Below are 25305 nucleotides of genomic sequence, written 5' to 3' on the forward strand. Positions count from 1 at the left end.
TGCTTCCCCCAATGACAGATATATCTTAACTCCCACAGAGCAAACATCCACCCACCTGGCATTTACAGTCCAAGAGGCAGCATCTCAACAGTCATGCTAACAGGAAGGATCGTGGCTATCTAGCTAACAGCCGGCATAAGAACTGGCAGGGGTGCAAACTTGCAGCGTTTTTTGCCAATTCACAATTATCTTCTGCATTTTAATCCACTAATGTTTTCAGATCTTTACACCCGAATTAGGTTTAAATCAGGTTTTGAAAATGTCACAAGCACTTTAAGTGCATATGCACTGTCACATGCATACACAGACAAACATTCAGGAACATGCAGCACTGAAAACAATCTCACTACCTTCAGTCTCGTGTTAAACTCTCATATTAAACTGCTAGTAAAGTGCTCACACGTCACACAATCTCTAAAGTGACTGCAAAAGAGCCCTTGTACTATTTGCAGATAACTAGCAAAAAATTAATAGACAGTTCAATTACTGACCAAGCATATCCAATTGGATTAGGATCTATCAGTAATAGATTAACCAGACTAATGTGTGCGTAACAGTCTCACTGTGGTACGTTGCCACTACTGGTTTCAAAGTTCATGTATGAACTTTTATTATTCAGGACAAATTGTGTATGAATGAGGTCCAGAGAAAAGAAGAATTTAAGGCAGAATAAGGTAAATTGATGGCATATGAAATTCATCTAAGGATTTAAGTCTAGGCTGCATGAAGAAAAAAAAAAAAGGGGAGAAAATCCCTTCATGATAAAAAAGCACTACAGAATTAAAAATGGAATACCTGACTGCGTGTCCATCTAAAATCATGTTATTATGTTACAGAGACTGAATACAAAGCACATCTGGACCAACAAGTTACTGAAGACATCCACTTCAATAAGGTACCATTTTGTTAGAGGGAATACACTGGTATTCATATTATGTGGAATTGATTATTGTAATAGTCTTGCTCTCTGCATTGTGAATTCTGTATGTAAAATCATCACGCGCAGAGTTCAATATTGTTGTAACCAAAATATGTTAACTAAGTAACTCTTTCCTGTTTGGCATCTTACTGAAATTACTTCAACACATTCATTTAGGCATGGATTTAATATGTGGGAGATATCCTGAACTGCATGTGTAAGAACATAAATAAAGACAATCCCAGGATAATTCTAAAATTATATATAATCCCTGTAAAGATACATAAATATAATAGTTTAAATAATATTTTCAAAGTTTCTGGGATCACTGATAACTTAAAATCAACTGCATGTCCTCCAGTATGAGCTTCCATTTCAAAAATCTCTGAAATTAAATGACTAATACTTCTGCTAGACATTAATGTGCAGCAAAATTCCTTCAAGACACTAGATTACCAAAAAAAAAAAGAAAAAAAAAAAGATGAAAAAGAATGAGAGGATTTACTTCTAGTTATAATTGGAAATAATACTCGCACATCTCTCCATCCACCTCTGTGCTTTTCTTTGACACTAGGTATGTCATAGCAGTTAAAAAGATTGTAAATATGTCCCAGAGTCTCGATTTGAACTGGGATTACAATCTGGAGCATTGGCTATTTCAGGTCATCTGGTTTCATTAAAATAAACTTCCTCTAGCTACTGGCAGCAGAAAACCTATTGGATCATTGTCTATTTCAAGTTTGTATTTGCAGCTGAAGACAGACATACTCTAGGTCGTTCTCTGTTGTGGAAAAAGTGCTTTGTACAAAATAAGCTTTTTCCACTGCTTTTTTTTCAACGAGTGAAGATTTTCTTCTTGAAATGGGGTTGTTTCATTAAAGCATACATTTTTCACCACTCTCTTCATCCTGATTTTCGTCCTTTACAGTTACTCCCTGCGTGCCAATGCTCTTTTAATCAACTATTTCTCAGCTCCTCTTTCTCTGATTTGTTACATCTCCTTAGTACATATTTGCTTTACCTGTTCCTCAAACTCTTGCTTTATCTGATTTTTTTTCCCCAAGTTCTTATAGTGTGGATGCTATGCTAATCAGTCTATTAGACTACAGTCTCATAGCTCTGACACCTTCTGTGGCATCTCACTACTCCTAAAGAGTAGGCTGGAGAACACCAGATGAAGGTCTGTCCTTGGATTAGACAAAGCGTATGTTGTGTGAACCATTTATCCACGCTATGCCCTCCTTAAACATTTCAGGCAGGAGAAGTCACTCAAACACTGAATTGGCCTATTCTTGTGTATATATATTCTTCAAAGTTGCTAGCTGAAACAGCTCATGTTATTTGTTCTTCACTTAATGACAGGTTGGTGGATAAAAGCATACAAAATGGCAGAGACCAGTGACATGACCATCAACCTTCTTATGCTTGGAAGAACTCAGACTGGTAAAAGTGCTGCTGGAAACACACTGCTCGGCAGCTACGACTTCAAAAGTCATCTCTCCCCAAGCTCTGTGACTACTTGCTGCAGCCTGGGACGCAGCAGCCGCATTTTGGGGATTATACGAAGGAACGGCTGTGAGGTAGCTCTCCGTGTTCAAATACTCGACACTCCAAGCTACCCCCACAGCAGTCTCAGCAAAGAGCAGGTACAAGACGAAGTGAGAAGAGCCATGGCTCAACAATTCAGAGAAGGTCTACATCTAGCTCTCCTGGTCCTGCGGGCTGACATGCCTCTGTGTCCTGATGACAATGATCAGACAACTCAGTTCATCCAGGTAACAACAAACAAAGAGATGTCTTAGCCATAACTGCAACTCTTTTGTCTTCAGGTAAAAACAGAAGATGACTAACTGCTTTACTTGTTCCTCTATGGAAGAGTTAACTGCAAAAGCAAAATAGAGAAGTACATCTGAAAATTGGAACGCTTTCCGAGTCAGAGGTCAAAACATATTCCATTCAGAACCCTAACCCTGCATGTCATAGCTACACTTAGACTAACTCTGAGAATAGAGAGGTTAAGAACTAGCATTTATTGTACTTGGACTCAGCACAAAGAAATTCAGAAATCTAATTTACCTATTAAAACAAACTTTTCTCTCAGGAGCTGCATTTGAAGGTTTATCATGGCAAGTCTAGCTCTGCTGAGACGTGCTATTTGAAATAAAACTCAAGTTGCCTCACTCTCCTATACTTTGCATAGGAAAGAATACTGACCAAAGCAGAGAACGACGGCTCCAAAATCATGCAGAAGATTACGACTGGGACAAGGGTTTAGTTAATCAGCACTCTGTCCTGCACTGTCACTACCGCTGCATCTGTTATGGAGAAAATAACTAGAAAGTTATCATAAGTTTTCTTTGACTAGGGAAAATTTGTAGCATAATTGACTGAAAACAAATATTTAGAAATTCTATCCCAAAATATTTTTAGAAGAGGATAAGGTAAGTAGGATAAAGACACACAAAATGGATTGACTTTGCAGTACTTCTCACACAGAATTTTATCATTTCCATGAATACACTACTTTGAAACAGAAGCAAAAAGACATTATTCAGTTCATCTATCTAATCAGACAAACCAGACTAACTGACATGATTAAAAAAGAAACAGTTTCCTTCATTATTCCCCAAGTCTGCACATTATACTCAACATGGTATATCTGTGTGTTATAGGAATGAACTTTCTAAAAACCTGTAAGACTAGAAAAGACTTCCTGGTCCATTAAATCTTATCACCTGCTACAAATAGCAAAGTACAATCATAAAAAGAAGTTTTGAAATATGGGCTATTCTTCCTTTCCTCCTCTTGGCTCTGTTGATAAACTAAACCTCTTTTCTGATGCAGCTGATTTGTATCTTTACTTAATTAACAAAAACAACTACAGTTTTATGGGATACAGCTAGATTGCAGAGTGGTGCTCCCTACAAATTCATGATTCACTTTTTCATCACACACTGAACTTTAAAAAAATTTTCTCCCAAAAGTTGGACAAAGAAGTGTAGAAATGTAAGTGTAAAAACTACTCATTTAAATTATTTGAAATCCCTTAAAAAAAGTATAACTCAAGTATACAGCAATCTTTTTTTTTATGTAGATCTTGTTTTTATATCAAAAAACCCTCTGTATGAAAAGAAAGGAGAACTGCCTGCTCAATATGACCACTTATTTCCATTATCAACATCTTGGAAGGTCAAAAACCCCAGAAATTTCAGCAACTCAGATAGCACGAACTGGACTGCTGCCAAGACCAGAACACACTCTTTATACATAAGTATATGAGGTGGGAGCAGGGAAGACAGACAAGAAAAGATAAGTATTTAAGATTTGTTTTTCATTACAGGAACTTCTGGGTCCCACATGGAAGGATTTCACCGTAGTTGTACTTACTCATGGAGACAAGGCAGAAGAAGCTGGATTCAGTGATGATACTTATTTGCACAGTGCCTCAAGTACCGTGTTGTCACTTTTGAGCTCAGTACAGCACAAATACATTTTCCTAGACAACCAGAAGAGTATAATTAAAGAGGAAAGGGCTACAATCTTAAGAAAGCTCTTGGATTTTATAAGAAAAAATGATTATCAACGGCTTCTACTTAAACACACAAAGGGATAAGTTTTCAGGTACTCATTTACCTGTTTTTTATTGTACATAACATTTAATAGAAACAAACCCTTTCAAGTCAGCAATCATTACACTCCATACCCATACTATTTTCATCTTCTAACAGACAGAAATCTGTCTTTCAAACTAACTACCTTTCATAGAGTACCTTGCACTGCTGCATCCTGAATCCTAGCTTCAACTACAAACATCAGATCAAGGAAGTGCTCTAAATCATGCTCCTAATGTGCGAGTCACAAACAAGACTTTGCAGTACAGCAGCTTGTATATTGCAGTCCATTCGAAACACAGATCTGCAAAAAAAAAAGTCAAATATACACATATATGATATGATGACGGGACTGTGGTACTGTAAGGGGAAAGCAAGCCTCTTAATATAGTGCTCAATTCTGCAAACTTTTAAGCAGATGTTTCTCTGAAGGCCAGAGTTTGTAAAGATCTTTCCAAAAGATAGCAGTTAGGTAAAAATATTTCTCTACCTTGATTCAAAATTAATTAGAATTGAGAGTTTAAGCTTCAAGAATTTTGTTTAATAAAACATTATTGAATATGCAGGTTACAAGGCAGCTACAATAGCTCCCATGTGCTTAATATTATTTGGCACATTTGAAAACTAATTACTACTGCTTACTCCCAGATGTATGAAAAAAAATAGCATAGTTAAACATACAGGCACACAAAAAACTCGTTCCAAAAAAAGGATTCTTATCTTTTATCCCTGTTTCTTTTGATACTATAACAACGTCATTTTGTTTTCTCTTCAGCTTACTGGATAAAGTTCAAAGCCTGAAAAAAAAAAATCAGTGAGACTAGGAAATCAATTTATTTCATTCCAGTGGTTAGAAAATTGCTATTGTGTCAGTGGTTAGACAGCAGACAGCTAAACATTAGATTCTAAAGCATATGAACTATCTCCAAATAGTTACTTAAAAGGCTTATTGCAAACTGATTTTAAATGGTTCTTTTCAAATTTAGAGCCAGGAATTAGAAAAGGTAATCTGAAAATAATACCAATTATGATGACTTGTACTAGTTTATTATAGATTTATTTAAACTAAAAACTGAAGCATCTATCTCTTTCACTCTACAGTATCTCTTGTATAAAATACTGCTTATAAAAATTAAAAGTAAAATCATTTTGTCTTTATTTTTGGCATTGACAAATGCTTTTTTTCTTTTCTCTTTTTCATTTTTTTTAAAAAAAAAAACCACTGTTTGGCAATCTATTCTCTATATTCACTACCTATTAGTATTACTGTCATTTAAAAGGAAAGATGATCACTTCAAGGTAGAAAAGGTGAGACCCAAGAACTACATTAGAAAACTGACAGCCTTGATTTTATTTAAATTGTAACACTAACTGTGGAAATGTGAAAGTATGCCCATTTGCATAACTTATAGCATAAAGCACCCTACACTTCAATCATCATATTAGTGAAGACTGAAGACTATTCAGACAATACAGTCTGAAACAGAGTTGCAAAGGTTTATCATAATATCTGAAAAGTGCTTGGGAAAAGGTGAGTCAAACTATACAAAGCTGACAAGAATAGTAAAGATGACTTGCTAACTTCTGTTCCAGAGGTGCAACAATTAAGGAACATGGCAAAAAGTTTTCCTTCCTGAGATAGTTTTGCTTAGTAGAACCTTTGTATCTTTTAGCTGCCCAGAGAATACGCTTGCCTGCCTCATGCATCCTCTAGTTCTACTACGAACGAGCCTAGGCAATCAAATCTTAAACACTAAATAGTTCATGACTGTTGATAACACTTAACCTCAGGACAGTAAGCACAGGTAATGAGTAAGGTGTGAAAATCCTGCAGGCATTACACATTTAGCATCTCTGAAAGGAATCAACCAAAAAAATAAATAAAAGGAATTAGCCATGCATTTGGGAGATAATATAGTCATGTCTTTATTGTGCTTGTATTACTTTCCATTTCAACATCTGAAAGTTTCTCATAAAGATTTATTTAATTCCACTGTTTGCCATGGTCTCTGCACGGCAGACTCCTTTCCCTTTGACTTCAAATGGAACTCCTTTGTACGTAGCAATACACTGGTCATTGGTATGAAGGTCTGGTTGGATCTGCTCCCAAATCTTCTTCTTGGGATTAAGCTCCTTCTCTGGATCTCCTGTTGGAAAACAGAAAATAACCCATTAGCACACAATACAGAAGACAGGACGAGAGCTAAGGGTACATGTCTATGACAGTACACAGTATCAGCACATGTTAACTCTGACAGGGAAGATAAACTGCAAGTCTCAAAGTAAAAATTTCTTACTGTAAGTGAAAACAGTATTATAAAACTATGAAATGTCTCTTGATCCTCTCTCTAAAGAATGATATTTCAGGAGAAGAAAGGGTTGTAAGCAGTTAACAGACCACAAAATCTGTCAAAGAATCATAAAATCACAGAATTCTTAAGGTTGGAAGGAACCTCTAGAGGTCATCTCCTCTAACTCCCCTGCACACACAGGGTCACCTAGAGCACGTGGCACAGGACTGCGTCCAAGCGGGGTTTGAAGATCTCCAGGGAAAGAGACTTCACAACCTCTCTGGGCAGCCTGTTCCAGTGTTCTGGCACCCTCACTGTGAAGAATTTTTTCCTTAAGTTCCTGTGGAACTTCTGGTGTTTCAGTTTCTAGCCATTTCCTCTAGTTCTGTCTGTGGCCACCACTGAAAAGAGGCCAGCACCAGCCTCCTCACTGCCTCCCTTGAGGTACTTAGACACTGATTAGATCCCCTCTCAGCCTTCTCTTATCCAGGTTGAACAGGCCCAGCTCCCTCAGCCTCTCCTCATAGGGCAGATGTTCCAGGCCCCTGATCATCCTTGCGGCCCTGCGCTGGACTCTCTCCAGCAGCTCCACATCCCTCTTGTACTGTGGAGCCCAGAACTGGACACAGTACTCCAGATGTGGCCTCAGCAGGGCTGAGTAGAGGGGCAGGATCACCTCCCTTGACCTGCTAGAGATGCTCTTCTTAACGCACCCCAGGATCCCATTGGCCTTTTTGGCCACGAGGGCACACTGCTGCCTCATGGTCAACTTGTCGTCCACCATGACACTCAGGTCCCTCTCTGCAGAGCTGCTCTCCAGAAGGTCAGTCCCCAGCCTGTACTGGTGTCTGGGGTTATTCCTCCCCAGGTGCAGGACCTTGCACTTGGCCTTGTTGAATTTCAGGAGGTTTTTCACTGCCCAGTTATCCAGTCTGTCCAGGTCCCTCTGGATGGCAGCGCAGCCCTCTGGGGTATCGGCTACTCCTCCCAGTTTGGTATCATCAGCAAACTTGCTGAGGGAGCACTCTGTGCCTTCATCCAGGTCATTGATGAATAAATTGAACAGGACTGGACCGAGGACTGACCCCTGGGGGACACTGCTAGCTACAGGCCTCCAACTAGACTCTGCACCACTGATCACCACCCTCTGAGCTCTGCGATCCAGCCAATTCCTAATCCACTTCACTGTCCACTCATCTATCCCCCACTTCCGGAGCTTGCCCAGAAGGATGCTGTGAGGGACGGTGTCAAAAGCCTTGGTGACGTCGAGATGAACCACTTCCACTGCTCTCCCCTCATCTATCCAGCTGGTCATTCCATCATAGAAGGCTATCAGGTTAGTCAAAGCATGATTTCCCCTTGCTGAATCCATGCTGACTGCTCTTGAGCACCTTCTTGTCCTCCACATGCCTGGAGACAACGGTCAGTAAGAAATCAAACCAGTGTTAGTTTTTAGATTACAAGATTTAAGACCAAAAGAATCTCTGAGAATTGATTATATAGAGGAATGGTTAGAGAGCCGTGGACATGGCTGCCCAGCAGGCCTGCTCAATCCGGGCTTTCAGGTTTCAGTGAAAGCACAAAGGGACTGCGAACTAGGAGATAAGGAAGTAGACCAAGGTCAGAGGGAATAAAAGAGCTGTTGAACTAAAAGGATGAGCTAAACAAGTAAGGAGGGCTGTAAGGGTCTTAGATCATTGTCTACCAATTAGGAGCCTGTGTAATTACATCACTAACTGCTAGAATCATATAAATGTACTGCATGTAAGCTAATAAAAAAAGTCAGTTCCAGCTTCTATGAAGTTGCTGTCTGGCGTTCCTGACCCACTCCAAGCTGCAACATGATTAGACAGCACATTACTCCCAGAGATACAGATTTGTCCAAATCCTTATTTTAGAAATTAATGACATTTCAGAAATAATTTGCATTAAGCAAATTACAGCAGGTACTCTTACAGCTGAGAAATATGGAAATTACACAAGAATAGTCCAGTGTTATGGTGGTGACATACAATTTCAGTCCTAAATTTCAACACTGTTCTGCTACTTCTCAAATAATCTACAGACAAGTTCTAAAACCCTATTAGAGGCCAACTTGTACTTTTGGCCTCAGTCCCCAGTTCTCATGTGCACACTGTGGTATGTTATCTATCCTCCAGAAGCAACAAGATCCTAACTACATTAGGAAATCTGGCTATTTAAGCATCTTTAATGACCACAAAACTTAGATTTCTTCTACTAAAGCCCTGATATACTGTTAACAAATTGTTCGTAACAGTGGAGTATTTCAATCAAAATATTTTTTTAATGAGCATGAAATTTTAACTACAAGAACCAAAAAAAAAACCTAAAAGAACTCTTGCTCTTAAGATTTATAGTGCCTGACAACATAATCTAGATAAAGCAAGACAGTGAATTCACTGTGCCATTTATTTTCATTTTCAAGGTCAAGTGAATTTCATTTCTAAATTCTAATAAAATACAGATCCTCTTAAAATAAAACAAAATTTCATTAAACAAGCTTACTTCATCATAATGCAGCCAAGTACTTTTAACTCTTTGTGTGTAATAGGAAAAATAAAAAAAAATTGCTTTTTTAAAATATAATTAGGACACATTTGAATCCTAAAAGGGATCCCCATTCTATTTCACTGATGATACAGAATATCAACAGAATATTTTTACTCACTAGGTGAGCCACTTTGGCCCCATTCTGCCAATACGGCTGAAATCTTAAGCTTCAGAAAAACATAAGAATCAAAAAACAAATCCCAAGGTGTAGGAGAAATTAAGTTTATATGATAGAAATAGATCCTCCCTGAGATTTTCTCAAAGAAGCTCTAAGTTCCTAAAGGAAACAGACACAGTTCCAGACAGCAAAATGCCAAATACTCCCATCTTCCACTACTTAATCCTCTCAGTGACACAGGCTGAAATACTGAAGGCAACAGGGGTTTTGAGACTGGTCTTTCTAATAGCTGGTTAAAATTTCTTATTGTTTGTTGCATTGATTGGATCACCAACATGCCGATTAACAAGGCAGGTTAGAGTCACAGGACTGCTATTTTTTCTTCTTTCAGCATTTTCAGTGATTCAGTCCATTCACGTTCTCAACACTTGCAAAAACAAGCTACTTCAGCCTGCAGCTGGGTCTTTAGCCTCTGTACCTACCTGTAACAGCACAAAAAACCCAACCAAACAAATGAACAAAAAGAAACAACAGGCAGCAGACCAAACACCTCTGTGACAGAGGCTAGCCTTGCCAGAGCAAGATTCAATAATGCAGTCATTTCACCAGGGCGCCTACTTAAGATTTAGTAGAAAAACACTACTACTATTAACCTAAACACTCAGAGCTAATTGGGCATTTTCACAAAAATAAGAATCTTTTTAATACTAAAGTTCATGAACAGAGACAGACTTAAGTGAATACATACAGACTAATCAAATGATTAAATGGAATTTTGAACGATCCATTGTGTATTTCCTCCTCACTCCCAAATGTAGAAAAAAAAAAAAATCACTGGGGCTTTTAAAGACCAAAACCTGACTTCTATTATAAAAAACATGTTCTGGATGTTAATAAGTTTCTCTGAAATTCCACATCAAGCTCCCTTGGGATCTGTGGTGAGCTCGTATTAGATTAGCATAGGCACCAACATTAAATACTACCAGAGCTCTAAGCTGTGCATTTTCTTTTGTCTTCCCCTCATCGCATTCCTTTCTTCCAGAAAATATTCTTTAGAAGAGTATCTATAAATAAATAAAAAATAAAACTTGTAGTGGTTTAATGCACTACTCCACTCTTTTTACTTAAAAAAATAAATAAAAACGAAAGGCCCCTAATTTTGTTAAAATGTCATTTGGCCTACCAGTTTAAATATGACAGAAAAGCTCTCATAATAAGAAATCTTTCTATCTAGTAACAGCTCCATAACTTAAGAAAGAGTCTATCTCAACAGAACATATGACAATCATTAAAGTATCTTAATCAGTAAAGTATCTCAAGACAAAATATACTAGCTTATCCTTATTAAAAGGAGAAACAAACAAAAAAGATCATACACCAAAGCTTTAATTAAAAAGAAGCCTGCCATATAAACACCAACTGCATTTCAGGTTCGGCATCATTTATATTTTAGAGCTAGTTATTAACTGAAATGCCAGAATTTTTTAGACTTAATCAGACAACCTGTGCAGCAAATTTGTGTTTCCTGTGGTATTTTTGGCAAGGAAGAATTTTATCAAAGCATCAAATTGTACTGCTACCAGAAGGAAGATTTCACAGTAAGCCATGAAAATCCCAAAGATTGCTGTCTTAAGGCAACTGTGGTGTGGGAAGGTAAAGTACAGAACAAAGAATTTTACGGCAACATCAGACTTACAAAGGGTCTCCCACAGATTCCCACTGACTCTAGATATACATTTCATAAAGTTTTTAATAGAAAAAAAAAGTCACCACTGTCTTGAAGCTTCATGTATTACAGCATAAAGCAGATCTTTGCTATCATACAACGTAGTTTTCCCAAGGACAATGACATTAAAAAAGGGAGGGGAAAAGGCAATAGTATTCACATCCTTTACCCTCTAAAATACTGAGGATGGTTCTGCGAAAACTCAAGTTTCTCCTGGAATAAAAACCCCATTTAGTTTGAAGCATGAAAGCCTAAGTTGTCTTTAAGTAAAATGAACAATAAAGAAAGTTAGCCTATATCTCCTGAATATTTTATATAATGGAAGAGCATAAGCTTAAAAATAACTTGGGTCCAGGCTGCTTGACTTTAAGCAGCTGTGTGTGTTTTAGAGCAGCTTTATTGTTGCTGTTGCTGCTCCTGGTGCTGCTCCTATTGCTCCATGGGCTTTCATATTTCAAATTCAAATTAGACTCAGCTGTCCTTTCTATTTTAATTTCAATGACTCAAACTGGATGTTTATGGTTTAAAACTGCTCTAAAAAATAAATATATCAAATATATATGTTTATAATTAAGCATTATGATTAAATGACATCTGAAATATTGCAGATTCCACATACTTGATGACGGTATCAGCATGCCAGACTATCTCTAAGGAGGCAGCAGATAAGTGTACAAGACTTTAATGCATAAAAGCCATATGGAAGACACGACATCCCACTAAAACTAAAAGGAACTTGGTTTTTAGTCTCCTAGGTTTTTCCTCATTAACAGAACACTCTTACAATGAACAGGGTCAATATTTTAGTTTCTAAAGGCAACCTGCAAAAGTAGAATACATATCAGTCCGATTTCATAGTCTCAATCCACTAACGTGGTGCTTTTTTTCCCCTGCCCTATTTTGTACTCATCCCAAGGTAATAAAACTACAAATCTTAAAAAATAAAATAAAATTCTAAATCTTATTTAACTATTTTTATTAAGACAGTCATTATACTGTTAGGCAGGAACTACAAATGCTAATCCCAGCACTCATCCTAGTAGAGTGTATAGTACCTGTTAACAGTCTCATATAGTCAATCTATAATCAGTCTTACAAATTTGAGGGAAAAAGTCATAAATCCTACAGTCCTTATGCAGTGAAATCTAGTAATATTTAACAAGCCTGTCAGTATTCTACGAACGCATTTAAGCAAAACAGCATATAAATTCTCTTCAAGCCTACTTTATTTAGATGATCCAATGTCTCCAAGAAATTAGGCCTTAACCAACAGCTCATTAACAACAAATCCACTAAAATGGCTACATGCAGTTATGAGCTATCTCAACCATTTAAACACAGCCATTATCAATAACGGGAAGAGAGACTGCACGACTCCATCAGGCTCTCATTTAAGCAGATGAATGCCAAATCCTACTGAATCAATCTAGCAGCATTTTAGACAGACTGTGCATGAAGTGTCTCTCTGCTCTACAGAGCTGCTCAAATGTCTATTTTCAATGATTTGTTTTTATTTATTGAACAGAGATGGGCAATTTATATTTTGGGGCAGAGAAGGAAAAAATGGTGTTTTTTTTTTTTTTCCTTTTCAAGTTGTTGCTGAGGTTTGCAACACCTCCTTTGGCTATATGACCATCAGGAGCCTGAATGGCATACCTAAGGCTCTCTTCCCTCCAACTCTGTCATTCCTCTTGCCCTAAAACCTCACAAAAAGTGCAGAAAGAAATTTGGTGAACAGACTCCATTCAATTTAATCAAACACGGAAGAGCTAAAACTTTTTGCAAACCAAAACCATCACAATCATCCCTCCTCTACTCCTTTCACGTTCCTCATAACACTTTTGAGCCTGTACCCTCATGTACCCATGCATTCCTCATGTTACGTTTCCATTGTATATCTAGAACAAACTTTTGGGGACAGAAACTAACATCTAATTTTAATGCCTATCACATTGGAGACCTTTGCTTGCTTGGCTCTCAGGTACTTTTATAGAAGTTCCCTGTCTAAACAAAAAAGGATGAACCTACTGAAATAACATGCATAGGTATTTCATTTGGATCCTATATGAGCCCTGGCACGTGAGTCATTCTTAAAAATCCGTCCAACCTATTACTATTATAAGCATGATTTTAATTCCCACTTATATGTGGCTCATTACAAAGCAACTATTTCTGCCAATGAGTAACTGTTGAGGACGCAAAGTAGTACCTTTTAAATACAAGTGTTTTCAGCTGCTCTGCTTTGCACTGTTAAGTACAAGGCATATGTTCCAAAGGCAATGATTAGCTTTAGTATCATACCTACCAATCCATCTAAACAGCTATTTCTCCAACATAAGGAAACAGCTGCCAGACTACAATTTATAGCACTGGATGTACGCACTTTTCAAATGGGTTGTAAAAGCCTTCATTTGGCACTTATCAAAGCTCCATGAATGTCTTTGGCTCCCTATCAGAAGGAAATTGCTGTAAAGTGTACAAAACCTTAATATCGCAGGCTGGAGGCCAGAAGTTTGGTTCTTGAGTGAAGAGAAAAGCTTTTACACCACATTTAGCTTATTCTACATCTTTCTAGAATAAAAAAAATTCTACAGAGTATCAGTATACCTTAACACCTGGGAATAATTTTAAAACAAATGTTGCTATAAACTATTTTTCTAGTAAAAGCTTTTTGGAACTCTAACCAGAGAGAATTTATTTTATTTTATTTTTTTAAATAAAGCATGCCTCATTAGTCCTCATATGTAAGAACAGATAGGCTCAATAACACAGCTGAATAGGAATACTATAAATTCTCATGTTTTTAAATGCCATATATAAGAAGTTATTTTTTGAGATATGAATTTGCAGTAATGGTATGTCTTAGGCAAAGAAAAAAAAATAATAAAAATCCATACACTAGGTTGGCTAGTTGCTTATTTTGCAGGGCTTATCTAGCAGCAGGATGTATTTTACAGGAATAAATCAAAAGGCTGATACATTCGCACACCCATTTATTCAATGACAAAAAGTAATATCGATGTATTACTGCATGCTACAAAGCACACACCTGACAGAATCTAACTTTATTTGTAGATAGGTGATAGCCTATTAAAAGTTATGATTGATTATTGCTGCTCTACAGCCAATTTGCTGCATGCAATATGCATCCATCTGACCATTTCTGCATCTAAACTAGCAAACCTGGTGTAGTTTAAATTCAGAAAATGGAAAATGAAAAATGCTGCAAGACTAAGTTCCTTCTCAAACACAAGACTGCTTTCAATCACAGCCCTAAATCACTGTGTGATGAGCTTCCCTCCCATTTTAAAAGCACTGGTCCAGAATGTTCCTTCCTTAACGATATACCAAGTGAATTATTTTTATGGGTATGTGATTTTCAATCCTGAAAAGTATTTATAGGAAAGGTGTGTTTAAGAAGCATTCAGCTTGTCAAGTGGTTAATAAATTAGAATATTCCATACAGCTGGAAAGCATCAAAGGCACAATAGCTTAAAAAGATTGGAATGATTCTCTGTGTAGAAAACAGAAATATCTATGTGTTATAGGCAAAGCATACATACAATTCCTTCCTCTCAATATGGCAAAAAATGTTAGTTATAGGCCCTCTTGGTTTAGTATAACTTGAAACCTTGACAGAGATAATAAACCAGCAACTTTGCTGACGGAGCCAAAAAAGAACAACTGGAGTGTAGAAGCTGAATCTGGACATTTCTCATTCACTGTCAGAATAACAACACATCCTCTGGGGCAAGGGGGAAGTTTTCATTTCCATGATGCTTATTTGACTTAACTGGGTGCAGTCACAAATTCAGACTTAATAGACAGGATGAGGCAAGGAGTGGAGAGAAGGGGAGGGATAAATGGAGAAAAATCATCTCATGATGAAGTTGAGATTTGGTTATTTTCTTATTTATATTCTGAAAAACAAGCTTTAATACTTTGTTGTTGTTGTTGTTGTTTTTGAACAGAAAAAAACTCCAAAAACTTTGTCAAGCACAATTTTTTTTCCCAAAAAATAACTGGTATTTGAATATCCTCTGTTCCTCTCAAATAGGAAATGCCCCTCTCTCACAACACCATCCTCCACCAAAAAAAAAAAAAAAAAAAAAAAAAAAAAATCCGAGCTCAATTTTTGACATGTTTATTTAAGGGGAAGGACCTGGAATCAGGATTTGATTACTTTCTCACTTACACTGAGACACCAGGCAAAACAGTTGATCTTTCTGTCTTACACCTGCTTATTTTGACTTGTGAGAGCAAATATGTTTGCTCATATATTTGCAAAGCAGAAATACTTCTTCATACTTATGCTTTAAGTGGGTAATTTTATATGAAAGCACTATTTAACTTTTAGAATTATAGTTATTTCCCCATATCTTTCAACTTTTGCCTCAGAGACACTTTCAATGCTTTATTTACAAAAAGCCAGCACTAATTAAAAAAGATTACTATTACCAATATAAAAAAACCTCCATCAAACAAAAACCCATCTAGCTTTAAAATACTGTAATCTGCATGAACACTGAAGACACTTTGGCAAAGGTCAGCTGTTCCTTGCAATTTCCCCACTTCCCAAATACCTATGGCTTACCAGGAAAACCTTCAAAAGTGATTCTTTCCCCAGGTACCGCCCCTGGTGGGGGAGCCAGAATTTCCACTTTTTCAGGAGAGCTGGCACACATCACCATTGCTTGAGATACTACTCCTCTCATCTTGGCAGGCTTCAAGTTACAGAGTAGTATCGCCATCCTCTTCTGCATCTTGGGGAAAGAAAACAGAAGGACATAAGTACTTGTACTCTGCATACTTTCAGGGACTGTAATTACTCACTACAGCAGGAGAATGACAAAGAGGCATCTTAACATCCATTAAAGAAGTATACAGCAATAAAAATAAAATTTTAATGTTTGCATGCTAGCAGCAATTAATATTTAAGTCGTTTGAGAGTTGTTCAAAAAATATTCCAAGTGGAATATAGAGTGAAATGTGACAAGCTTATCAGAACAATATAAAATGTGCACTTCAAACAGAAGCTTCCAGCATTTCACCCATGTTCCACCTTTAGAACAGGCCACTCTCAATGTTGCGCAACTAGCAAACAAAATTCCATGAAAAAAATGAAACAAAAACAAACTCTCCACAAGCAATACTATCTTCTTGTTTAATAAGTTCTGCATACTGAAAATATACAGGTGATTTAGATTACAGATTAAACAGAAGTTATCTTCATATCTTTTAATTTAGCCCAAATGGTTGGAATTTTTTAATACACTGAAAATGGCTGTACAATTTGTGCACAACAATTTGTTAGTACCAAACTGTGAAGACAGGTTTTTTTCCCTGTTGCTGTGCATTAGTAAAATGGCAATGGTAAACCAGAGAAACCACACGTTGTTAGAGGACACAGCAACTTATTAGACTAGAAAACAAACCACATTTTGAACTAAGAAATTAAACCCAGATTGTCCCACAAGACAGAGAATGTCTTATTTCCGATACTCCTAACATATACAAACATTCATAAATATTTATACACTTCAATCTTTGCAGAGTAAGCTATAACTTTAAGCAAAACTGCATGACTAATATTTATTAAAACTCATATGACTAAGTATTCTGAATACTGTACATTTTCCAAGTAAAACATCATAAAAACAAAATACAAAATCTCAAACTAAGCAGTTAATGTAAAACAATAGCCTGAAAATATGCTTGATCTCACAAACATAAATTTCAACACTCTTAGTTGTTAGTTCAACACTAATAATACTAACTGGAAAAAACTTGGCTTTGGAAAGATTACTTTTATATTTCAGATTTTACAACTGAGAAAAGCAGATCACATTAATACATAAACTGCAAGAGTCAGGACCATCAAGTTAATACCAGAGAACAAAAAGTAAAAAAACACACATAGAAGTTGAACCATTCTTCAATGATAATGCAGCATAAGATTTCTGTATGAGAAGTTATTCATTGCAGAATTAAGAAATATTCATCAATGTTTCAAATATATATTATAATCATCATTTTTACCAGGAATTATCTTAAATGCTTGACCTTTAAATTAATTTATCTTAAAATACTTTTGACTAACTGCTCTATTCCTAAATTATGTGTATTAATTTAACGGAAAAGAAATGCTACAAACCTTTTAAAATAAAAACTATAACTTGTTTTTACTAAAAAATATTATTGTGCTTCAAACAGCTCAAGTTTTAAACCATGTTCAGACAAATAACAGGTCCCTTTGTAGAGAGAAAAAAGATTGCAGTGACATCCATGACCTCCATCTATAAACCTATAAGTTAGAGGCACAAAAATGATATTCTAGTTTTTCATAAGCAGTGTAAATTGGAATGTTTACTCACAGATAAGATTAAGCGGAGGAAAAATAAGAAAAGCAATTCCCTTTCCCTGTTCAAGAAAACTTCCATTACAAATAGAGAGCAATAGAATCTCAGAATGCTTAAGGTTGGAAGGGACCTCTAGAGATCATCTAGTCCAACCCCCCTGCACACGCAGGGTCACCTAGAGCACGTGGCACAGGACTGCGTCCAAGCGGGTTTTGAAGATCTCCAGAGAAGGAGACTCCACAACCTCTCTGGGCAGCCTGTTCCAGTGCTCTGTCACCCTCACTGTTAAGAAATTTTTCCTTAAGTTCCTGTGGAACTTTTGATGCTTCAGTTTCTGGACGTTTCCTCTAGTTCTGTCGGTGGCCACCAGGGAAAAGAGGCCAGCACCATCCTCCTCACTGCCTCCCTTGAATTTCCAATACTGAAAGGCAGCTGAAGGGGACACAGATAGTTTTCCTTGCATATTATATGTTTCCTTGTGCATATGTCTCATCTTGCAGTAAGGAAAGTCCTCGCTAAAAACAGCAGGGCAAACATCTATACTTAAGAGTAACACATAACAGCAAGCCTGTGCCTCAAGGGACCCGACAGGGCTTTCGCATATTAAGAGGTACTTGCTACATTAAATGAGCTGAGAGTAAACAAAGGAAATCCGAATGTTATCTATTTGAAATAATAATGACTCCAGCTGGTCTTCTAAAGATCAAATTCTTTTGCTACAGAAATTCAGGAACTTCAAAATTGACAACTAGACTGCTGAGAAACTACAATAACCAAGACTTTTTGCAGTTTTGCAGAACCACAACTGATTTCTATGGGTGGATACACGGGTATGTCAGGTTCAGAATAAAGTAGTAAGTCAGCAAATTTTCTCAGCACATTGGTAGAATGAAGAGGAAAGCATGGTGAAAAAAGAAAGAAAAGAAAGGAAAAAAAGCCACCAATCCAGCAAACAAACAAAAAAAGCAGAAAGAGATAGTCCAGAAGGTTATCAAGGAGAAAAAACCCAAGAGCTCATCCTTGAAGGACAAGTGTTATATTGTTCATTTCCTTAGGTGAGCCTTGAAGTCACCAATCAAGTTACCAACTATCTCCCTATACGTCAAATTGAAGTACTATGACAGCATATGTTGGCTAGTAAATAAAATTTAAAAATCAACACACAGATTGCTTTAAAACCAGAGCAAGCTGCAAATCCAACAACAACAAAAGTCCTTCTCAATTAATTATGCACTTGTCTGGATCTAAAGTTTGCCAACAAACATAATACATAAATCAAACTCTGTTACATAGTTATTTCTACCTTTTTCCTACCCAAAAAGGAACAAATTAGTATTTAATACAGACTTGATGCTGTATTTTGTAGTCTTAATGCTATAAAAGCAGTGGAAAATTGTTTTCTTTAAAAGGAAAGTGCATTAAATCATACAGGAATTGCCATGAATTTTACCATTGCTCATGCACAAGTCACTGTATACATATGGTTTCCCACTTAAAGCTTTGCTTTCGTTTTCATGACTGTAAAAACTCCTTAACTGAATGAAAACACATAGTATAAATAGCTGAAGGTCAGAGAGACACACCAGGAAGGGAAAGGTTATCAGGATTTTTATTTTTATTTATTTTTTAATACCTGATCCAGAGGAACATGTTTCACTAAGCCACTGACAACAGTCCTTGGGCTTGCTTCACCAACATCCACCTGCTCAACATAGAGGGAGTCTGCATCCGGATGCTTTTCTGCAGTTATGATACAGCCAACACGAAGATCCAGACGAGAAACATCCACAGGTTTTGCGTCACTACTTCCAGCAGGTTGCTGCTGTTTCTTTTCCTTCTTTTCAGCTAATGACAGAAGTTTAGTTCAAAAAATAAACAAAAACATAAAATCATGTATATGACTACTTGCAAGGGAAGATAATGCTACAATTTCAGAATAAAGTGCAAATTCAGTGTAAGATATCTAGGAACCATACAGAGTTAACAAATCTATCACTATTTTTCAGAAAAAAATTACCTTACAAATTACAATCATAATTTCTTTAATGAATAACAGTCTCTAGGGTGTTAAGATATGTGCATAAAGTGATTACTTAAAATGAGTATATTCTGTTACTTTTCATCCAAGAAAGCTTACTTACTAGCTGCAATTTACTAAACTTCTGTCTTTAGGGAGCAAAAAGTGGACACAGCAGCCTATTCAACTTATTTACCATTACTCTAATACAAGGTCAATAATCATATGTTCAAAAAATTAATAGTAATAGTGGGTAGTATATTTTAACACAAAAATAGCCTTCAAAAATATTTCAACTTATGTATGATGCATAAGAATTATTAAGATTTATGACTGACTTGTAATAAACTACGGCATAAAACAGGGATATACAACAATTGAAGAGCACCCGAACTAGAGGCTCAAGGTTACAGTACACTGAAGATCAAATAGGTCATGAACCTGCACACATCTCATTATAAAAATCAAAGAATTACACTGCTGTATCACCATAATATTCCCATTCTTAAAAACTGTACAAATTAATTCACAGGAAAATAATAATAATTTGTATAACAGAACGAGTGTAAGAGTTGGTTCCACACAGGAACATGTACTTTACTGAAAATATCATAAATTCTTATGTTTTCCTCTCTTAATAACATTTGTTAAATTCATTAAATCAGAGATTTAATAGCCAAAAAAAGACAAACAGAACAAAAAGTGTTGGAAAACATAAACCCCCTATACTCCCCCTCTGTTGCCAAACCAGAGTAAGCAATCTATTTACATCATTTCCCAGTAATTCCTTCTATTCACATAGTCTCATCAGTGCTGACATGGATATATCTTGTCAATGTCTCTAGAAATTTTGCAGGAAGGAAGGAGAAAAAGTCATCTTTATGGGATGTAGAAAACCAATTTTGCACTTCTTTAGTGGTATGTTTTGCTAGTACTTCTTACAAAGCATTTTTCTGAGCTTTTGCTTGAACTGTTTCTATGGCAGAAACAAAACAAAAACACAACTGGGGCTCAGAACAACCAGCAGCTAACCAGCTGCCTCAAAAAACAAAAAAATAGCAAAAAAAGTCAAAACCAAAACCACACACACAAAAAACCCCTCACTGTTCCCCCCACACACCTTTTTTTTTTTTTTTTTTTAAAAAAAGAGGGAGTTCAGCCACATTAAAACAAATCTGACAAGTATCCATTCTAAGAGGATACAGATTACCTGATGGCCTTCATTATCTTCAAGTACTTCCAAGATTTTAAAGACATAGCACATGACTCTTCCTATTTTGTCTATAATTGTCTATAATCTATTTTGTCTATAATCTGTCTGCAGACAGATGTAAAGGCAGTTTCATAAATTAAACCCTGTGACTGTCATCTACAATTAAGAAAACATAAGTACCTTTTTTTTCTGCTTTTTCCTTCTTTTTCTTTTCTTCATCTACACCCTTCATTTGATCTTTGGCACCAGGAGAGGATTTGACTGCTGCAGGCTGTGAAACATCTTCCGAAAATGAAGCTGTAGAAATGGCTGTATCAGTAGGAACTGCAATTTGTTTTACTAAAATTAAAAATAAAGAAATTAGAAGTATTAGAACTTGGAAAAATATGATTTTGTAAGTACAAAGCACAGAAGATTTACTTAAAATACATAAACAACTGCAACTGAGTGGTAAAGAGCAACACCACAAAACATCAGCTCTCAGTCGATAGATGACTATTCTGATCAATTAAGGACATTTTTAAAAGCTGAAAACATTTTTAAATGTTTTCATTTATGTTAAAATTTTTAAAAATAAATTAGATAAATGTTAATTAAAATTAAAACACAAGTTTAAAGTAAAAGAATGCTAAGTATAAGAAAATGCAATAAAAAGTCTCTTTTTATTCTGGTACATAATTATATTTGCTTTTGAACTCCTCATTTCTCTGCTTTCTACCTTCCCCTCCTCCTCTTTTTTTTGGGTCTGGCTTCAGTTTTTGGGTCTGGCTTCAGTTTCTCGCCACTATCTCTTGCCATACTGTAAACTATTCTGCAATTATCTCCCTGTTCACTCCAGCTCTTGCTTCTGATCAACTCCCCTCCCCACAGTCTCCATATTTTCTTCTTATTTCTTTTTAAATGGTTAACACAATTCTTGATACCATCTCAGTATCTACCTAACATGAAAAAAGCCAAGGAATTGACTCCCTTCTACTTTCTATGCTTCAAGTAATCTCATTAGTGCTTTTTCTCACAGCATTGTACTGTAAAATCACTGTTACCAACTGAGTGCCAAACCCTTCCAGTGCTACTACTATACAGTGCTCCATTCTGCATGTTTTTTACAGCATTCTATATTCTTTTTATACTTAGGCATTCTTTACTCCTAAACACATAGTTGTGCATTCAATTCGATTGATTTTGCAAAAAGATCTGCCTGAATGGCAAAAATAAGCAAAAGAAAGAATACAACTCTATGTTACCGCATTACCTTTCTGGTAGTTATGATCCTCTCACCCAGAGGAGATATCAGATTTACTCCCTAAATACCTGAGTCTTGAGTCATTTTATTAACAATCACTTGCTTGCTATTTTGCCTGGTAGTTCTGAAAAATCTTTTTTCTTGGGTTTTCAATTTGATCTTTCTGATGTTCTGCATTTATCTGATTTCCATGTTCACCTGCTCGACACTGTCAAAACCAAAATCTCTAATTTACTTCAAAAACATCTAAACCTATTTCTGCTCCATTATACATAAATTACTTAAAGATACTTATTCTTCTATATAAAATAATCTCCTTTGGGAAAATATGCATTTATTTAAACTTCTCTCTCAAGTATAACAGAACCTCTGAAATATCTGACACCTATCAAAAATTACTTCAGATGAACAGACAATGGAGAGGTAGAAACAAATACTTAAGTTTGGTGCACAAAAGATTTATTCACACCCAAAAGAAAGCTAATTCTCTGCATTTATAAAATAGTGATCCCTTTAAGGATGAATGTAATTATGAATATATAGTTTTTAACAGTGAAACAGTCATCATATCTGAATGCCAGCATCCATTTGCACTTAATACCATCTTAGCTAGTTTATTGCATTGATGATGCCAGTAAAAATGATAATAGCTTTAGAGGGTATAAGAAGCTTTCTTTGAAACCATCCCAAGGAAAACATGTTGGATTTTCAGCTTTTATCTTTTTCATGTGAAATATGGAATTACATAATGATGGTATGAGCTGAACAGATCAACACAGAGGAGTGCAAACATTGCAATGATGACATTGTCATGGATTTTCTAATAAGTCATTGTCCATTTGTACTTTCAACTATTGATTTTTCCATAGAGATTTGTGTTTACTGCTCAGCATTTTCTGAGGATCAACACACATGAACCAATCAAATCTGGGGCTCATTAGGAAAGGCACTGTACAAAAGCACACAAAAACAAGTTCCATGTCTGATTAAGATTTGGCATATACACCTGTCACACTTACAGCTTACTAAAATGTTTGCAGTAACTCTTAGGTGATTTTTCATAGGCATGGAACCTAGGAAATCCAGACTTTATAAGAGATGCTATCAAGTCATACAAAACAAAAAATGAAAGATCACAAAATATAAACAAAATGACCAGATCTATATTGTGCAAGGACAGGACTCTTCCCACCTCCATTTCGAATTTCTGCCTGAATCAGCTCCTGCTTCAGACCTTCAATTTCTTTCTTCAGCTTAGCATTTTCTACACGGAGCTTCTTCTCTTCTCGGAGAGAAGCCTGCAAAACTAGAGTTGACAGTATATTAAAAATGAGATGCTGCAATAAATAGTATTCATCATTTGTTAGACAGAGGATTCATTTTCAGAAAAAATGAAAACATGGTGAACACGAGAAGTGCCAATTTTCAGGGTGTATATTGTTAGAAATATTTTAGAATCAAACTGACCCCACTGCCCAGCCAAACCACAAGACAGTGAAGAGGTGCTACTATCACAAACTTGATCTTAGAGAGCCTGAAACACACTTAAAAGGCTGCCAGCACCAATGAAGTTGTCTATGCTCTCATTTTTTTCCTATGAGCATTTAATGTTAACCATCTGGCTAGCAAGTTTATCATAATAAGCAGAATTCCTTACTAGCTTTCTCCTTGAGCAAAGCGACTTGCTGCTTGAGGTATTCAATAACTTGATCTGCCTCTGCACCTTTCTGCTCCAGTCTGTTCAACACTGCATTGTTGGTTGCCATCTTTACCAAGAAATGGGCTAAAAACCTAAACAAACAAGAGAGTCTAAAATTAATGATTCCTTAATGTAACTACATTACTATCTCTTACCATTTGAAATCGTTCTAAAATCAGTTGCTGAACAAGAAGATTTGCTAAGTGAACAAGCTGGGCTCCCACCTCCTAGCACAAAGCCCAAATAAAAGGCAATGTTAAAAAGAATCTGATGTTTGACAGCTGCTTTCAAGTATTTTAGAAAAAAGAAAAAAAAAAGCTGCTTTTCTTCCCAGCTGCAGAAAACATGTTCTAACTTCATGAAACACAGACAAAAATACACCTTCTGAGAAAGAAAGGTCCAAAGATGTACAGTGAATAAATAGGGGAAAAAAGGAAATAAAAGGTTAGACTGGAGAACAATGCATCCTGTTCTCTATCTGAAAATTTTTGAAGTGTATCCAAAATTCTATTAAGAGTCAGAAAAAAAGCATCTCATAAAAATTTCCAAACTTCTCCAATAAATGGATTTAGAACGCTTCATAGATTATAGCTGTGCATAAACACCAAAACTTCACTGTTTTACTTTTGAACAGAACTCATCAGTATCTTTCCTCAACTCAGACTAGTGCAACTATTATTACAGATTTCCAGCTTCAGTTTTTCCAGCGCTCACATGCCTTCTCTCATTTTGATTTTACTCATATGGAAGGTAAAGGCACCCAGGTAAAAAGTCCAAGCAGCAGAAAATCCAAGCAGGCAGAAAGGGCAATAGCACAAGTAAATGCTGCCTAGCCTTCTTTCAAGGTGTCCAGCTGCTTTTACTGAGGTTCTCTGCTCTTCTGGCAACTAGCTGTGCCCTTACTTGTTTAAAGCCACCAAATTTGTTTCAGTTTCTTCTCTACAACATTTACATCTAATCATAATTGTTCAAATATTAGAGAGACAATAATGAAATAGTAGTCAATCATATATGCGAGAATGTTTTTATGCTCCTATCCAGTACCTAGAAGTTAAGAGAATCTGTATTAAAAGCTGGCACAGCTGTAAATCAAGGAAGAAAAGACATTATAGGTGGGCAGAGAATATGCCTTAAAGATCTTCACTAGTAACAGCAAGGTAATTCCTGTGAATTTGCCCATCAAGTGCACCAAAGGGAAGGAGTAAGCGAAAACAGTAATCTGATTCTATGCTTTGGCTCCTAAACTGTGCAAGTGTCCCAAAACGCCTTTTCTCATATCAAGTTGCCAAGAAAACATCCTGTTTTATCACAAGATTATTTTGACACTGATGTGACATATTAGTGCTCTCTGCTGAGCCACACTGAAGGCGGAACTGGTTGGAAACAACTACAAGGAGAACAAGCACAGTCACACTTGCTCCAGGGGCTGAGCTCTCGGCATCAACTTGCATCTGAGCTCCAATAAACTCAGTTCTCCAGAGCCTTATATCTCTTTCCCTCTTCTATAACCAAGGAACCCATAACAGGGACATGAAATT

The 25305-nt window shown here is 36.4% G+C and overlaps 2 protein-coding genes across 2 annotated transcripts; one reads left to right on the forward strand and one right to left on the reverse strand.

The window, feature by feature from the left end:
- Positions 1-873: 873 nt before the first annotated feature.
- On the forward strand, positions 874-4606 carry GIMD1 (GIMAP family P-loop NTPase domain containing 1). The gene is made up of 3 exons (XM_010222600.2): positions 874-895; positions 2282-2694; positions 4260-4606. The coding sequence occupies exons 2-3, from the start codon at positions 2305-2307 to the stop codon at positions 4530-4532; spliced, it is 663 nt and encodes a 220-aa protein (XP_010220902.2). The 5' UTR covers positions 874-895; positions 2282-2304; the 3' UTR covers positions 4533-4606.
- Positions 4607-6431: 1825 nt separating this feature from the next.
- AIMP1 (aminoacyl tRNA synthetase complex interacting multifunctional protein 1) lies at positions 6432-23859 on the reverse strand. Its single transcript, XM_010222599.2, has 6 exons — positions 23726-23859; positions 23261-23374; positions 21006-21164; positions 19229-19440; positions 15831-15999; positions 6432-6677 (listed from the first exon to the last, which is right to left on the reverse strand). The coding sequence occupies exons 1-6, from the start codon at positions 23832-23834 to the stop codon at positions 6511-6513; spliced, it is 930 nt and encodes a 309-aa protein (XP_010220901.1). The 5' UTR covers positions 23835-23859; the 3' UTR covers positions 6432-6510.
- Between the last annotated feature and the right edge of the window lie 1446 nt (positions 23860-25305).

Source organism: Tinamus guttatus, unplaced genomic scaffold, assembly GCF_059628265.1.
Source record: "Tinamus guttatus ecotype Peru unplaced genomic scaffold, ASM5962826v1 Tinamus_guttatus_pri_ptg000202l, whole genome shotgun sequence".
Classification (NCBI taxonomy): domain Eukaryota; kingdom Metazoa; phylum Chordata; class Aves; order Tinamiformes; family Tinamidae; genus Tinamus; species Tinamus guttatus.